The sequence below is a fragment of the Stegostoma tigrinum genome, chromosome 6 (assembly GCF_030684315.1).
Source record: "Stegostoma tigrinum isolate sSteTig4 chromosome 6, sSteTig4.hap1, whole genome shotgun sequence".
Taxonomy (NCBI): domain Eukaryota; kingdom Metazoa; phylum Chordata; class Chondrichthyes; order Orectolobiformes; family Stegostomatidae; genus Stegostoma; species Stegostoma tigrinum.
Window position 1 is genome coordinate 82,412,341 of NC_081359.1, and position 15,979 is coordinate 82,428,319.

At 38.8% G+C, this 15,979-nt stretch overlaps 1 protein-coding gene across 1 annotated transcript in view; it reads left to right on the top strand.

Moving 5' to 3' along the window:
* kl (klotho) overlaps window positions 1–15,979 on the top strand; it is an 88,657-nt gene that overhangs the window by 23,105 nt on the left and 49,573 nt on the right. The window contains exon 2 of the mRNA XM_048532202.2: window positions 14,098–14,614. Coding sequence (XP_048388159.2) covers window positions 14,098–14,614 — 517 coding nt within the window. The remainder of the gene's footprint in view (window positions 1–14,097; window positions 14,615–15,979) is intronic.

Here is a 15,979-nt window from a genome sequence, read left to right on the forward strand (position 1 = left end):
TAGAAGCTGGAAGTTTGGATGGTGCGCTAGAAGTGGCATTAGTGATTTAATGCAGGACAATTTGTAGATGGCACACAATGCCATCACAGTACACACTGGTGAAGGATGTGAATGTTGAAGGTGGTGAATGGGGTGCCAATCAATGGGTCACTTTGCCATAAAGGTGTTGAACTTCTGGAGTTTTGTTGGAGCTGCAGTCATCCAGACAAGTGAACATTACTGACTTGCAAATAATGCACAGGCTCTAAGAAGTCAGGAAATGAGTTGATCACCAAACTATTTCAAGCCTTTGATCTGCTTTTGTAATTCTATGATTGGTCCAGTTCAGTTTCTGGTCAACGGTAGCTTCAGGAGGTTAATAGTGTCAATAGTTGGAATTCAACATTGTTACAGCATTGAATTTCAAGAAGTGATGGTTAAATTCTGTTTTGCTGGAAATGGTTATTGCCTGACACTTGAGTGGTGTGAATGTTGTTTGCCATTTATAAGCTCCAAGCTTGTATGGGCTCAGACTGTTGTGTATGTTATTGAACATTGTGCAAACATTAGCGGACATCCCCACTGCTGATCTTATGATGGAGAGAAGGGCATGGATGAAGCTGCTGAAGATGGTTGGGCCAAAGACGGTACCCTGAGGAACACTGGCAGCAACTTCTGGAACTGTGATGGTTAACCACCAACAACCATTATTCTTTGTGGTAGATAAGACTCCAAACAGTGGCAAATTTTGTTTGATTCCCATTGACTTCAGTTTTGCTGGGGCTCTTTGAAGCCACACTGTGTCAAATGGTGCCTTGAAATCAAGGGCTGTCACTCCCACCTCACACTCTGTGTTCTGTTATTTTATCCATGTTTGGCCCAAGGCTGTAATGAGGCCAGGAGCAGTAGTGAGCCAATTATTGTTATGGAAGTACAATTTACTAGCACTGCAGTGACACCTTCCATCACTTTGCTGATGAATAGGAGTAAAGTCATGTGCAATAATTGGCCAGGTTGGATTAATCATGTGAACAGGACATACCCAAGCATTTTGCCACATTTTTGGTCAAATGCCAGTGTTGTAGCTGGCCTGGAACAGCTTGGCGAGAGTGGCTGCTATTTTTGGAGCAGAAATCGTCAATACAATAGTCAGAATGTTGTTAGAAACCAAAGCTTTTTCAGTATCACATGCCTTCAACTGTTTCTTATATCAAGATTGGTAAATCCTTGATGTCACAAGGAATTAAGGGCTACGGGAGACCGCGGTTAAGTGGAGTTGAACTGCCCATCAGCCATGATTAAATGGCGGAGTGGACTCGATGGACCGAATGGCCTTACTTCCACTCCTATGTCTTATGGTCTTATAGTCTAAGTGGAGTGAATCAAGTTGATTTAGGACAGGTATCTGGATTCCTGATACTGCTTTAGATGTTTTTACATAACAGGCTAACAGTCATTCCTGCCAGCATTTATATCAGAGATTCCAGCTGAACCAAGCATGCCCTGTAAGATGGTAGTTCTGATATTGTGGGATTGTCCTTGGGAAGAAGGATTGTTGATACATAATCATGGAAATAATTGGCCTTTGTCATTTGTGTGGATGGCCACCTCAAATTTTGTCATTGCCACAGACACCAGGTAATTGTTTTTGACAATTGCCATGATTCCATTCCATTGTTACAGAACACAGTCAGTCAATATTATCTCGCTCCATCACTGTAATGATTTTATTTCAGACCTTTGATGTGACACTGATGTATTCCTCATATTGATTCATACAATATTATCAGTATTTTTTGGATTCATATAATATTATCAGTATTCTTTGGATTGCTTTGAACATATTTATACTTCTCACCACCTAGGGTCCCGCACATTCCAAGACTGGACAAACAAATGCTTGCTAAGCTATAAATCTGATATTTCTGTTGCAATATCAGAGTCATCTTCAAGCCCTATGTGTTTTGGCTGACATCTGCTGAATATAGGAATCCCCACTGAAGATTGGTTTTAAGCTGAGACCCCATTCTATATCTACCTGTTGGAAAATTTGATTACTTAAATCTGTCTGCTGGATGAACTTTTTAATTGGTACATGATTAAGCTTGTTTTAATTTCGAATGTCATCTCCCATTGGTCCTGTCGTATTGACAATTCCAGAATGTCATATTGGAGTGAATTGATATGCCTCGGCAATTTTCCTGATGTATGAACCATGGCAAATGTGATGCTGAGGACCTCAAGTGGAGGCTGAGATGAATCATCCACTTGCCACCTCTGGCTTAAATGGTTGTAAACTTTTCAGCCTTGTCTGTTGTACTGAGTACTGGGCTTCACCCCTACCCCACCACCTCCCACCCTCCCACACTGAGGAGCAGAAGATTTGCAAAGGCTCCTCTTCTGTTTGATTGTTTAATTGGCCACTATCATTGGATATGTCAGGATTGCAGAGCTTAGATCTAAACTGTTGAAATTGGGATTGCTTAGCACTGTCTATTGCATGCTGCTTCTACTGTTTGACATGTAACTAGTCCTGTGTTATAGCTTCACCAGGTTGACCTTCATTTTAAATATACCTGGTGCTGCTCTTGGCATGTCTCTTGTCATAATTCCAGATACCAAATCGGCCAACATTTGGATTCTGGTTTGTGTAGTCCACTGCCACCGATCCTCCTTTCTCTATGAGTTTAGAGCCTGTTTATTTATTATTAGAAGAAATGGACCACTACTGAGACTAAAGGGAATAGGTGCTTGCTTTATATAACATATATGTTATGTTATTATGAGTATTTATGCAGAACTCAACTACCTCCCCCAAAGACTATGTAATATCCACAGCTTGGGTGGATTTCAATATAACTTTAAAGTTAATTCCTTCAGTATCATTTTCCAGTACGACATCTCCCCACAAGCACTTTTCCCTATTATTAACCATTATATATTGATGTATGTATCAGTGTTAGATTTACCACCGCTCCATCATCCCCCAAGTCTGCAACATCACAAAAAAAAAGCAGTTAGGCTATTTCACAATTCTCCTAAAGAGCGCCATCTCTTCAGAATTGTAAGATGGATAGGTTTTCTGCTTGAGAACTATTGACCTTAGTTCTAATCAGTGAATCACTTCTCTACTGAAGGATCTTTTATCACTCCGATGTCCTTTGTGGATGATGTTTCTGCTAGACCTGGTTATTAGTTCATGATCTCTTCTGGAAGGCCTTTAATCTCCTGAATTCCCTATGCAGAGGAACTCTTCCTTGCTTACTCAGGTAGTTATTATATCATCTGGAGGACCTTTAATCAAAATGTCCATCATAGGAGACACTGCTCTGTTTGAAAAAAAGTACTTTCTCCTTTATCATATGTTAGTTTTCTGGAATGGATAATGCCTCTCTGATTGGAACAGTTCCCTTTTGTTTTGCAGCGCCTGACTGTATAGACTAAGCAGTTTCTTCTTCTTGACATTGTCCTGGTATTGGCTGGGCTCCCATGGAATCAAATGCAGATCATCTCCATTATGTTCAAGCAAAACTTTACTTTCAATCTTCTAATATAGCTGGTCGAAGTATACAAAATTTTTACTTTATCTTGTTGATTAGGTTGGACATTGGTCTCCTTCTGTGATTACTTGACTGGTGAACTAGAATCTTTTCATATCCTTAAACATATTACTGGAAGAATGCTTCTCACTTGGCAATAACCTTGCCATTTGCATTGATTGTTCTGAGAGAGAAGACAAGGGATTGAACATTTCTACCAATCCTGAAAAGTCTGTGCCTTCTTTCCTGTTGACGGTATGGAATAGTGCTCTTACGTCCACGTAGATAACCTCATCAGATTCTTCCTTCTGTATGGGTTCCATCAATAACCTAGGAATGTTGTCAACAATGGTTTGTTTCTGAATCAGTTGTTCTCTTGACTGTAGTTGAATGCTTTCTGCTACCACCAGGATTTAAGAATAAGTAATGGTCATCAGATGAAAAGTGAGGCATGCTGATTATCAACCACATGCACAGTTTCAGTTTGTGTTGTAATATTAGCTGTAGCAAACTTTGATTCTGAGGAATTTACATACCTGAACCAAGTATTTAATCTTTATTTAGGCTGTAACTTGTTTCTTCACCGTGGCATTTGATTTGACAGGATAATTACATTCATTCCGGTAATAAGCTTCAACATCAATGTGATGAAGATTGGTAGGAAAGCCAGAGGATTGGGAAGCTTTTAAAAACTAGAAGACGGCAGCTGGTGATTAGTGGAATTCCACAGGGCTCCATGTTGAGACCACAACTATTCACGTTATATATTCATGATCTGGATGATAGAACTAAGGGCATTGATGCTCAGTTTGCTGATGACACAAAGATTGTTGTGGAATTAAGGGGGCTGCAGAAGTACTTGGATAGGCTAGGTGAGTGGGCAAAGAAGTGGCAGATGGAATACAAGGTGGGAAAGTGCAAGGTTTTGCGCTTTGGTAGGAAGGATAAAGGCGTAGACTATTTTCCAAATAAGGAAAGGCTTCAGAAATCGGAAGCACAAAGAGTCCCAGTTCAGGGCTGTCTGAAGATTAACGTGCAGATTCAGTTAAAAATTAGGCAGGCAAACACAATGTTAGCATTAATTTCAAGAAGGCTAGAATATAACAGCATGGAGGTACTACTGAGATAGATAAGGCTCGGGTCAAACCACATTGTGAGCAGCTTTGGGTCCTGTATCTAAGGAAGGATGTGCTGGCGTTGGAGAGGGACCACAGGAGATTTACAAAGACAATCCCATGGTTGAAGAGCTTGTTATATGAAGACCAGTTTAGGACTCTGTGCTTGAAGAAGTTTAGAAGGTTGAGGGGTGATCTGATTGAAAATTACAAAATATAGTGAGGCCTGTGCAGAGTGGACATGGAGAAGGTATTTCCACTAGTAGGAGAGACTAGGACCCTTTAGAACTGAAATGAGGAGGAAAGTCTTCAGCCAGAGGGTGGTTAACCTGTGGAACTTATTGCTGTTCAGGATTATGTAGGCCAAGTTATTGAGTGCATTTAAGGCAGAGATAAATTAGTTTTTGATTGGTAAGGGGATCAAGGGTTACGGAGAGAAGGTAGGTGAATGGGGTTGAAAAACATATCAGCCGTGATTGTATGTCAGAGCAGACTCAGTAGTCTGAATGACCTAATTTTGCTGCTTTATCTTATGGTCTTAAGTTAATTAATGTAAATAAGTTTTGAGGTCCTCTGATAGGGAATGAGATAAAGACATCAGAGCAATTGGATATTTAGTCAGAAATTGAAAATTCAAAAGTTGACTTTCCAGTAATTAGAACGGGTAATACAGAGGTGCTTAAAATGCTAGAGGGAAACTGCTACCTTCTAGAAAATGATCAATTTCACTTAGAAAAGCTTTGATAGGCTCCTAAATTGATTGTGTGAATATGTCAGGAATAGAGACTTTGGCTATACATGATTTTAATTTCAGGGATGCAATACCCACAAAACAGCATCAGTCTAAAGAAGATAGCTCACATGAGGAAGAAGTTAGGTTTGTGATGGACAATGACATATGGAACTGAGTCATGGTAACTGGAGCTCACCCATCCTGATGGTGCTAAAACCAAATAGGTCATAATAGATTATCTCAAAGTTAACACAATAATAAAAGTGGACTCTCATCCTATCCCATAACTGGAGGATTATGTTGAAAAACGTAGACAATTTATTACCAAAATTCACTTATTGAAAGAATGTTGGCAAGTTCCATTGACTGATATAGTGAAAGAATGATCAGCTTTTGTAACATCAGATAGACTTTATCAATTGAAAGTCACGCCATTTAAAGTGAAAAATGCACCATCAACCTTTCAACATTTAACCAATGAAGTTATTGAAGGATTATTTTCTGTATTGACAATTTGGTTGTGTCCACCCAAACCAGGATGACCATTTTACCACTTTACTGAACTGTTTGATTGATTAAAAATCATAACATAATCAAATTACGTCATACAGTATGACAGCAAGTGAACAGCAAGCAGTTTTATTATTATCACAATTGAAAATTCTTCATCCCCAGATATCCTTTCAGTCTTAGCTTTGAAGTATTACCTCCTTCTACACACGAATTACAAATGTGACCTGATGAAGGCCTTCACAATTAAATTTAGTAGTGACTATGCTTGAGTTTCATTTACAATGTAAAGATTTTGCCACAACAACATAACGTGACTGATGTTCTGGCTCTTTATAAATATATTTATGATTTTGCTTCAAACCTTCCAGGTTTAGTACTTTTTCTTCTTCTGCAGAAATAAACAAAGAAAAACATGAAATATATGCACATGAACTCCCAATATTATTGTCCCATCTAGTGAGATTGCATGGTGTCATTAGCTTGTAGTTTGTTTAAGATTTCATTCATTAAGGAACCAGTAAATATTTTAGTGTGACAAGTGAAACCTTGCATTTAATATTTTGCATTTTTTTTGTTATTTTGAAATATATTCTGAGTTGTTGTGAGGTGTTGAGCCTTTTCCTAAACACATTTCTGGGGGAAGTCCAAAGGTGTTTTAAAAGTATACTAATGGTGAGAAAATATCCAAAGAAAGAGCAGGATTCATTAGGGACCAAAGTGGCAATCTGTGTATGGAGCCTGAAGACGTGACTGAGGCTTTAAATGACTATTTTGAGTTCATATTCACTGTAGCGAAGGACAACGTAGATGTAGAAATTAGAGCGGGCGGCTGTGGTATTACTTGAATGAATTAGTGTTGAGAGGGAGGAGGAATCAATAGGTTGAACATACTTGAAAATGGATAAAATCCCAGTGCCAGAAGAGAGATATCCCAGGCCACCATGTAAGGAAAGGGTGGCGATTGGAGAGGCTCTGACGTTAATTTTCATATCTTCTTTGGCCACAGGAGGGGTGCCAGAGACCGGAGAATGGACAATCTACTTCCATTGCTTAAGCAAGATGGGAGACATAAAGCAGTAAAAATGCAATCTGCTAGTGTCTAAGCTTTAAAAGATGCTAAGCAACAGTATAAATTCTCCTTGGAGGATTTAACAGGCCCATTGTCAGCTTTCAGCTCTTCTGATTTTGCAGACAAATAAGAGAAATTCTGATACAAGTATTTCTGCCATAACGCATTTTATTAACGCAAAGTGGCTGTAACCTGGTTGATGAATAGTGGAGAGATAATGGGAACTGCAGATGCTGGAGAATTCCAAGATAATAAAATGTGAGGCTGGATGAACACAGCAGGCCAAGCAGCATCTCAGGAGCACAAAAGCTGATGTTTTGGGCCTAGACCCTTCATCAGAGATCTGATGAAGGATCTAGGCCCGAAACGTCAGCTTTTGTGCTCCTGAGATGCTGCTTGGCCTGCAGTGTTCATCCAGCCTCACATTTTATTATTATGATGAATAGTGGACGCTGATATGATAATGCAAACTTTCTACTGTACAGTATAGTGATTTTCTATAGCGCGAGGTTGCACAGGAATGCAAATATTGTGTTATGGGAGAAATACCTGTATGCAGATATCATTGCTAATGGTAAGAAAACTGCTTTTAAACTGGATTTTGATACAGATGAATCTAGCTGTCTGGATGCAACACTATAGTTGAGGCAAAAAAAATCTCAAACACTCTTCCATTAAAGTTTAGAATACAGGAGGTATTAAAATTAGCATGAGAGGAGAGATGCAAGCTGCATTTAGCTACAGTGGAACAGACATCATAGAAATCTTGCATATCATTCATCATCTCTTCATTATATGGTGGAGATTTTTGTATGACTTTGAATATTCTTGATTTAGCATTCAGAAGAGACTGAGTTGACTCAATGTACCTGGAATCGTTCTCCATTATAGAAATTCCAATCCTAGGAAAACAAGTAGATTTTGCAGATAAAGTGTTTCTGTAAAAAGAAAAGCTGCAAATGGTGAAATAATATGGTATCAGAGATGAAGGTGACTAGTCATAAGAAAGCATCCTTGACCTTAATTTGGTATTTCAGGAGAGAGACACCGAGAATTAGTGTGATACTCATGACATTGATTGAGTGGATATGTTCTTGTCAGCAGAGATGCAGCCTTATGTTGATGCAAATGGGAAACTGATACCCTCACACATAGCAAATGAAGTTCCTAATTTAAGAGTAAATTCCGAGAGAGTCATACAGCATGGAAACAGACCCTTTGGTCCAGTCAGTCTATGCCAACCATAATCCCAAACTAAACTAGTCCCACCTGTCTCTGCTTGACTCCTATCCCTGCTAACATTTATTATTCATGTACGTATGTAAATGTCTTTTAACTGTTATAACTGTACCCACATCCACTACTTCCTCAGGAAGTTCATTCCACACATGAACTACTCTCTTTGTTAAAAAAGGCCCATGTCTTTTTTTAATCTTCCTCCTCTCACCTTAAAAACATGCCCCTCATCTTGAAATCCTCACACTAGAGAAAAAAAAGAAACTGCCATTCAACTTTTCTCTACTCCTCATGATTTTATAAACCTCTACAAGGTCACCCCTCAACCACCTATGCTCCAGTGAAAAAGTCCCAGCCTATCCAGCCTCCCCTTATAACTCAAACCCTCCATTCCGGGCAACATCCTGGTAAATCTCTTTTGAATCGTCTACAGCTTAATAATATCCCTCCTATAACAGGGTGGGTAAAACTGGACAAAATTCTCCATATAAGGAACAACATACTGCACAACCTATAAGGTCCCAACTTCTATACTCAAATATCTGAGCAGTGAAGGAAAGCGTGCTAAATGCCTTCATAACCACCCTACCTGTACTTGATGCAAACTTCAACAAATTATGTATCTGAACCCCTAGGTTGCTCTGATCTACAATACTACCCAAGGCCCTACTTTTAATTGTATAAGTTCTGCCATGGTTTGCTTTATGAAAATGCAATATCTCAGAATTATCCAAATTAAACTCCATCCACCAGTCTTCAGCCCATTGACCCAATTGATCAAGATCTCCTTGTAATCTTAGATAACCTTCTTCACTGTCCACTATACCATCAATTTTGGTGTCATCTACAAACTCACTAACCATGCCTTCCATACTGTCATATGGAGAAAATCATCCTGAATCCCATGTGATGTAAATTTACTAATTAGTCTACCATGTAGAACATTGTCAAAGGCTTTACTAAAGTCTGAGTAAACAATGTCTACTGTTCTGCCCTCATCAATCTTCTTGGTTAGTTCCTCAAAAGCCTCAATCAAGTTCGTGAGCAATGAGAAGTGAAGAAGTCATCATTTCCATGTCTCCTGACTACTCTTTGTTCTTCTTCACATTCTTGGATTTATTCTTGCCTCACAGTATACACAGGTGGATGTGAAAAGATGTTTTCAGTTAGCTTTTAGGGGTTGTGATAGTTTGTGTACCAGAGCTTTGCCTCTTCAATCAATAGTTCCTTGATTCATCATCACTGCTGTATCCCAGGATCCAGCTGTTGTGAGAAGCTGCCATTCCACTACACCACTGCGACCAACATCCAACACAATGACAAGTGGGTGTATGGATCCAACATGTTCTCCCAGGGAGCTGAGAACAGTTAAAGATTGATACTGCTGGTGAAAGAGACATGTTAGGAAGTTGGTGTTGGGCGGGGGTGAGTGTGAAGTGGGATTAAACAGTTTAATTTTACTGGTTAAATGGTAATGGCTAAAAGGTGTAGAGTGAATTCACTAGTTGTGGAGTAAACTGCTTTCCCTCTTAAAAATGAGTATATAATAAGGAGAAATGTCACAATGACATCAGATCACAGGGAGCCTCGGTCTATAGGGTTCCAGACGATGTCCCTTCTTACCACCCCTTGTATATCTTGTATATTATTATGTTCAATAAAGCCTGTTAATGTTTGCCCACTTGGATACAGGAAAAAGAAGTCTGTACTTTGTGAGGAAAGTCTTGAAGTTATTGTATCGTTATTAAATAAAGGTGGTTAAGAGTATTCCACATTGGCACTTGCCAGCCTATGAAATTCCACCGATAAAATGAATCATGGACTTCAGCAATAGAAAAAAACACATTAACAAGATGTTGGCCTTATGCCTTATTTTCCTCAGCATTTATTCATTGGGTGCCCACATGGGATGACGAACCTGCTATTAGGGTTTCATAGAGACAAGGCAAGTTAAAGAATGAGATTTCAGAAGTAATCTGCAGATCAAATAACACATAAATACTGTATAATAGCAGAATTAATGGGTCCTTGGCATATCTTTGAGATAGGCCTTGAGCTGTTGCCCTCCAACAGCATGCAGTGTCCCCACTGTCAAAGTCCATTGTAAGAATTTTCCAGAGGAGAAGGCTATACCAGAAATGTGCCCAGTCTATGCAAAACATCAGAAAAAAATGTTTGTAAGTATTAAAATGAAGCCAAAAGCTGCTATTGCAGTAAAATTAATGACCCACTATCCACATTTGAAGTGATAGAAGTGTGTCATTGTTACATATTAGAATGTTGATGTATCAGTTCAAGTGATAAGTAGAGCAGGTAACAGTTTTGGGACAATGAAGCCCTTGGAAGGAAGCCTTGCATACTACTCATTTGGTAGTAAAGACCTGTTTGCTCTGAAAGTAGTCAGCTGTGAAATTTTAAATTATTGTGTTTAATTATTTTTGGTTAATGAATGGACAAGTGAGTCAATCATTTTTATTTTGTGCAATCATTAAGGTAGAACTTCCCACCCACTGGAGGAAATAATGCAACAAGTTAAATATAAACAATATTCCTGCAATTTATTGAAATGCAAAACTTTAATGCTTTGCTCATTAGTTGTAGAGTTGAAAGTACTCAGGATATTTGGCTTCAGCCATGTAGAGCTTTGTAAACAACTTAGTTATACATTGAAGGTAGATTGAATTTATAATAAAGCCAGCATGTTCAGTAACTGTAGTGATTCAATAATGTTGCATAAAATCCAAGTACAGTGACAATGTTTAGTATTTACACTGGTTAAATTTTAAAGTTACGTTATTGTCTGAGTCAGGAGATTGTAGGCAGGTCGATGGTTTCAAATAGTACCAGCAGCTACTCTACAACCAATATGTTTGCCGCGGCATGAATTTTCTCATTTAGTTTAATTTTGTGTTTTATTAATCTAATAAAAAAAATTATCAGTAGCCATCTGGATTTCTGTTCCTGCATGTATTGTGAGCAACTCACATCTTGATCACGTATTTATGTATCTAATTATGTGGCCTTTACCTAAAAGACACCAGCACATTAACTGCGAGGTAGTAAGAACTGCAGCTGCTGGAGTCAGAGATAACAGTGTGGAGCTGGAGGAACACAGCAGGCTAGGCAGCATCAGAGGAGTAAGAAAGGCGATGTTTTGAGTCGGGGACCCTTCTTCAGACCACTGCAGCCCTCTGATAATCTCTTATGCCCTGAAACTCTTCGCCCATATGCTTAAATTCATTATTACAGCCACATCTCCTTTCTCAGCACATTAACTGCACCAGTTTATCCTTCTAATTGTGCTGGAAGTGGAGTAACTGCAAACTGAGAATCTGCACAGAAAATGCATTGTGACAAAAATGCAAGTATTAATGAAGGTGATATTAAGCTTAAAGTTGCAGAGCTTCACTACAAAATTTATGAACAGGTAACATTGAAGTATTGAAAGCACTTGTCAAAATGCAGTACTAAGGTCTGAGTGAGGTGCTTCAGGAATCTTCTTGGAGACTTCGATTGGTTCCAACTTGCATGAACTACACAAGCAACATTTATGTTGGCCTGGAGCTTGTGTTGACACTTCCTATTTTATTATTGGGTCTCCTGACAGCTGGTCTTAGCATATCCACCACTGAAAGCCAATTGTGTATTTAGAAACTCAGAGATAATGTGAACTGCAGATGCTGGAGAATTCAAGATAACAAAGTGTGAAGCTGGATGAGCACAGCAGGCCAAGCAGCATCTTCTTGGCCTGCTGTGTTCATCCAGCTTCACACTTTGTTATCTTGTATTTAGAAACTCAACCTGATTAGATGTGCAAATAGTACTGAATGACAGCAAAACTGAGGGTGCCTTAGAAAGGACAAAATCAGTCAGATAAAATATTTAATTGGATCAAACAAGATGAAACAGACCCTAGGCTGAAAACTGAGATGCATGTGTTATGTATGAATGTGGGGAAATGGCCAATGAGAATATTAGAAGAAATCTAAGACTTCTGTTTCTTTTAACACTCAACACATCCAATCATTGTGTAGTAATAAAAACAAATAGGATGCCAATAGGAATGGAAACCAGTGATGATATGCTACTTAAATTGTACAGTACTGCAGGGGCACCACACCCTAAGTTAATGTATACACTTCCGGCCCTTAAAACATGGGAAAATAGTCAGTCCTTGGAGGTGATAACAAAACAGTCACAAATTTGATCTATGAAAAAAGATTGATTTAATGTGAAAGTTCCACCCATGATTATCTTTGTATCTTTTAAATTGATATTTACCTTGGAATGATCCTGGGATTGTATTCATTAGAGTTTAGAAGGTTGAGGGGAGATCTAATAGAAACATACAAGATAATACTTGGCTTAGAAAGGGAGGATGCTGGGAGGTTGTTTCCGTTAGGCGGGGAGACTAGGACCCGTGGGCACAGCCTTAGAATTAGAGGCAGTAAATTTAGAACGGAAATGAGGAGACATTTCTTCAGCCAGAGATGGTGGGCCTGTGGAATTCATTGCCACGGAGCACAGTGGAGGCCGGGTCGTTAAATGTCTTCAAGGCAGAGATTGATAATTTCTTGATCTCGCAAGGAATTATGGGCTGTGGGGAGAGTCCGGGTAAGTGGAGTTGAAATGCCCATCAGCCATGATTAAATCGTGGAGTGGACTCGATGGGCCGAATGGCCTTACTTCCACTCCTATGTCTTATGGTCTTATATCCTCATCTATCTTTGTTATTAGAGGAGTTTGTGATTCTCCCACAAATTAGAACATACTTTTATCCACTCAGGTAAATCTACCGAGACTCAGCATGTCATTGTATTCCATAAATTATCTACTCTGCAATAGGTAATATTCTCCTACACTGATCTTAACTCTGAAAGTCAAAAGAAAATAGATTTTATCAGTCTGTAGTTCAGACTATGAACCAATAGACACATTTGTTTAACAACAAACTACTTATTCTCCTCAAAAATGCTAAAATAATGGTATTTCTCCTCTGTCAACACTTCATAAAATTGATCTTTGGTTGCTCATTCTATCATAATGAAATTGCTAACAGCTTCTAATGCTCTCTGTACACCTCAAATTAACTACAACCAGGAAAAAAGTTAATCTCACAATTTACAGTCCTCTGAAGTTGTTCTGAAAAATTAAAAAATTCTCATATATATGAGAGCCTTTAACACAGCAAAATGTCCCAAAGTGCAAACATTAGATGGCCATGCATTCATAATTTACTTCTACAAGAGAATGCCCCAATCTCCTCAATGATATGCAATTATTTTAACACTATTTAGTAGGAAAACTATTGTTGAGAATGGAAGGGCCTCTAGATTCTACAAAGGTTTTTATATTAAAACATTCTTCTTTGACAAAAACGTGCTCTAATCCCATTTAGCAGATTAGACCACAGTGTATATTCTTTATGAACTATGCAATCAGCTAAAATGACTAGTTTTAAATTCAGTAATAAAAGCATTAATAATTACATAAAACTATTGTAATTATCTGTCAAGAATGTAGCAGAGTCAGTGTTTCAACAAACTGTGTCATAATGTGGTAACTTGAATCTAACCTGCATTTCTGCTCCTCTACTTAGTGGTGTATTTGATAGTCTACATCATCTACGAGAAACACTGGACAGGGAAAGAAAATCATAAATAATACCTTAAATGTCCATATCTTCAGAAGACAGGAAGAACTGATTTTTCCCTTTGTTTCACATCTCAGAGAGATTGTGGATGACCTGGTGAAAAAAGAAAAAAACACAAATGTTGACTTAGTGCAGCTATTATGGATTTTAGCTTTAAAGTGTAGCGTGTGCTTTCGAAGAAAGTAAATATTTTCTTGATGATGATTACGTTGAAGTTATTATAATATAGTTAATATTGTATTTAATATGTTGATCACCAGGCACACTCCAAGACTTGGCATATCTACAATGAACATTTCCGCCAATCTCAGCAAGGTCATGTGTCAATTGCTTTGGCTTCTCATTGGGTTGCACCAAAAAACGGGGACATAACCTCTGAAGCTGTGCAGCTTTGCCAGTGCTCAATCGATTCTGTATTGGGTTGGTTTGCGAAACCAATATTCATAGACGGTGATTATCCAGAGTGTATGAAGGATAACCTCAAATCACTACTGCCAGCTTTTAACGATGGAGAAAAATTGGAAATAAAGAAAACAGCTGATTTTTTCGCACTTTCATTTGGACCATTGAGTTTTCGACTTTTGGATTCAAATCTATTATTTAACCAATCAAAAAAATACTTTCTGAGGCAGCTTCTCTATTGGATTCACACAGAATACAACAACTCAAAAATATTCATTGTAGAAAATGGCTGGGATGACAGCAGTGGCAGCACAAAGACTGAGGATGTTTATAACATGTATCCTTTAAAGACCTTTCTCATGGATGTATTGAAAGGTAACATTTTTCTCCCATTTGATGGTATTTTACAAGATCCACTTTAAGTTTCATTGAAAATATTTTTAAAAATGAACTCCAGCATTATTTATTCTTTGCAAACAGCAAATAAATTTTGATGTAAAATAGTACACCTGCAGGAAGATCTGAATCCATTAGATTTAAATGGTAATTGGGCAAAAAAGATGAATGTTGGATTGATACATTGCCTTTCACAAAAGGTAGAGTCATAGAGTCATTGAAATGCACAGCACAGGAACAGACCCTTCGGTCTAACTTGACCATACCAACCAGATAGCCTAAATAAATCTGGTTCCATTTGCCAGCATTTGCCCCATACACCTCTAAACACTTCCTATTCATGTACCCAAACAGAGGCCTTTCAAATGTTGAAATTGTAACAGCCTCCACTACTTACTTGGGCACCTCATTCCATACACTCACCACCCACTGTGTGAAAAAGTTGCCCTTAGGTCACTTTCAAATCTTTCCCCTCTCACCTTAAACCAATGCCCTCTAGTTTTGACTCCCCCACCCCAGGGAAAAGACCTTATCAATTTACCCTATCCATGCCCCTCATAATTTTATAAACCTCTATAAAGTCACCCCTCAGCCTCCAATGCTCCTGGGAAAATAGTCCCAGCCTATTCGGTCTCTCCCTTCAGATCAAACCCTCCAACCCTGGCAACACCCTTAAACATCCTTTCTGCACCCTTTCAAGTTTAACAATATCCTTCCTATAGCAGGGAGACCAGAATTGCACGCAGTATACTTAAAGCTAATTGTCTCCTTTTCACCAGCTCATCAATTAAGCTCAAGGTGAGAAGGTCTGCAGGGGATTATTAAGCTCTTAAAAGGTCACTTAATAACTATTTAAAGGTCTAAAGTCACCAACTTCCCAGTTACCTACCTTTGTAGCAGATAGGAAAGCTGGCCAAGACTCCCAACATGTTGGTGCCCTGCATGTCAGATTGATGGAGGCCTCCAACTTGTCCACTATGGGGATAGTTGGAGACAGGGATGGCAGGCAACTGGATAGCTTTTGATATTCGTTCTCTTGTTCTTGCTGCTAATTCACCTGAATAACCGCTCTTCCAATAACCTCGCCCCATGGCAAATTGATAATGAACACTTACCTTCTTGCTGATGGATTCCCTGAGAAATAGGCCTCTAAAGAAGGCTCTTAGGACAGAAAAACTGCTGACTTTTGAAATGGCTAGTGTCAGTGAGCAGGTTATTGTTGAGCAGGTGCTGCTTGATAGCACTGTGGTTGACACTTTCCATCACTTTACTGATGATCAAGAGTAGATTGATGGGACAGTAATTGGCCAGGTTGGATTTGCCCTGCTTTGTGTGTACAGAACA